The sequence below is a fragment of the Montipora capricornis genome, chromosome 8 (genome assembly GCF_036669925.1).
Source record: "Montipora capricornis isolate CH-2021 chromosome 8, ASM3666992v2, whole genome shotgun sequence".
Lineage (NCBI taxonomy): Eukaryota > Metazoa > Cnidaria > Anthozoa > Scleractinia > Acroporidae > Montipora > Montipora capricornis.
Genome location: NC_090890.1, coordinates 21,125,884 through 21,127,976, shown reverse-complemented (window position 1 = coordinate 21,127,976; position 2,093 = coordinate 21,125,884). Strand labels below are relative to the sequence as shown.

At 40.0% G+C, this 2,093-nt stretch overlaps 1 protein-coding gene across 3 annotated transcripts in view; it reads right to left on the bottom strand.

The window, feature by feature from the left end:
- Positions 1–754: 754 nt before the first annotated feature.
- Positions 755–2,093, bottom strand: part of LOC138059500 (RNA polymerase-associated protein CTR9 homolog) — a 74,519-nt gene continuing 73,180 nt past the window's right edge. For all 3 annotated transcript variants that reach the window (XM_068905141.1, XM_068905143.1, XM_068905144.1), the window contains one exon: positions 755–1,189. In XM_068905141.1, the coding sequence (XP_068761242.1) occupies positions 1,147–1,189 (43 nt within the window). In that variant the 3' untranslated portion in view covers positions 755–1,146. The remainder of the gene's footprint in view (positions 1,190–2,093) is intronic.

The window sequence follows — 2,093 nt, the reverse complement described above, 5'->3', positions numbered from 1 at the left end:
CTTAGTATGATGTCATCTATGGCAATTTAATTGTTACTTGCTTGTATGCAAAAAATGTATACCATACCAGACAGTGGTTTTCCTTTAAAAGGAGGCTCAATGGGTTTCCTACAACTAATGAGCATGTGAGAATAGTTCTTCAAAATTTTACATTTGTAGTCCGCAAGGCAAGAAATGGATAAGTTGAGGGCAGGATTGTTAAAAGGGCCATTAGTTAGTTTTATGGCACCGTGTGTTGCCATGGCAACAATCCTTGACAGTCCTGCCCCTAAAATAGCATCGCTCAAAACCTAAGAGAGCTGATTCAAAACTCTCAACACATCATTCTCACACAGGTGATTTTACAGCTCTTGCAAGGTAGTACATAAGTTATGAAACAATGACTCTTAACGACAGAAGCAGCTTGCCTATGGACATGATTGGGGGAGGGGGGGGGGGGTATGTGGCACCTTACGAGAGCTGCTACACCACTATGGACATTGTGTACAGTACCAGGGACATATTGGTGTAGGTGTGCTCTCATTGAACAATTGGATTTATCCATGCTATTTATGCTCACTTCTCCACAACATTGTAAATTTAATTTGTAACAACAACTTTGACCTCTTAAAAACTAAATCTTCTTGAACCCTTCCCCCCCTCCAAGAGACAATTTAAGATTTTACTCTTATACCAGACAATTATTTGTCAATAGGGGCTGTGTCAGGGTGAAACCTTTCAACATTGAGGCCCAACACCAAACAGAATACAAAAATTAATGACATAATCTTTATTTGTACAATAATCCAAGCAGAGCCTTATGCAGAAAATAAGAAATTCTCCACATCTGCTGTTGCAATTTTGTGTATAAATTTTTAATAGGAAGCAAAGCAAAGCAAAGCAAAGACCAGTAGTTTGCTGCTGGAAGTAAATTATTGTGATCATCATACAAAGTTTTGCAATGAAACAAGAAACTGGGTGTTTTGTATGAAAAACGGGACATGTTGTAAATACTATACGTGAAAAAAAAAAAAAAAAAAAACCTGATGCCCCCACCACTGGGCAGACAAATTTGGCACTTTTTCGGTTTTATTCTGTACAACATAGAGTAACATTGTCGAGCTTTTATGGCAGTGTTACAATTAATAAAGAACAGCCACAGCAGCGTTATGAGTCTGCTGGATCCAAGTCTTCATCCTCTGATTCTGACCTGTGGAAACATAATTCACGTCAAACAAAAGATGCCTACAGAAAGTAAGGTGTTTTTTAATCAGTATTAATTATTTTAATGATTATTTGCCAAAGGTGAAGTCAAGAGATGCAAATCCTGCATTTTGATTGGCTACGCTACTAGAGGACTATTAGTAATAGTCCTAGAGTAGGGAAAAGCATGACGCTTTCTTTCGTTTTATTCCCAAATCAATATTTCTTAACTTGCATTTGCTAACTTTGTTATTGCCTTTTCTATCCGACTAGTTGGGTGATGCTAAAACAATTAGACCCTTCACCTTAGCCTCATGGGCTATTGACCCATCTAATTGTTAAATAATCACCTCTAGTGCAACCAATCAATGCAGAGAATTTTCAATAATCACAGTATGTAAATATACCAATAAAACATATTGCTCTACACATTTGCTGCTCTGGAAATTAATCATTTCCTTATCCACGACAACCAATAGGTAAAGTCTGCTACGAGCCTAGAAGGCCCACCAGGCCAGCGCTTATCTCCGGTTTCTGTAGCATGAAGCGACTAGGAGTATTTCTACTCCCCCCTGGATGGGATGCTAGTCCATCACAGGGTTACCCCCAGCATTAAATTAATTCACTGGTACCCATTTATACAGCTGGGTGGAGACAGGCACCATGAGAGTAAAGTGTCTCGCCCAAGACCACAACACAATGTCCCCAGCCAGGACCCACTCGATCCGGAGTCGAGCACCCTGACCATGAGGCCACTGCGCCTCCCAAGACAACCAATAGCTGAATAGTAAAATCTGTGTTCCCACCCAGGTCAGAGATTTTTCTCTATCCCTGGGTTCTGCACAAAAAAGTAGTTCCTGATGCTGTTGATCATCAAAGGTTCTTCATCCCTTCATCCCATGGCTTCACTT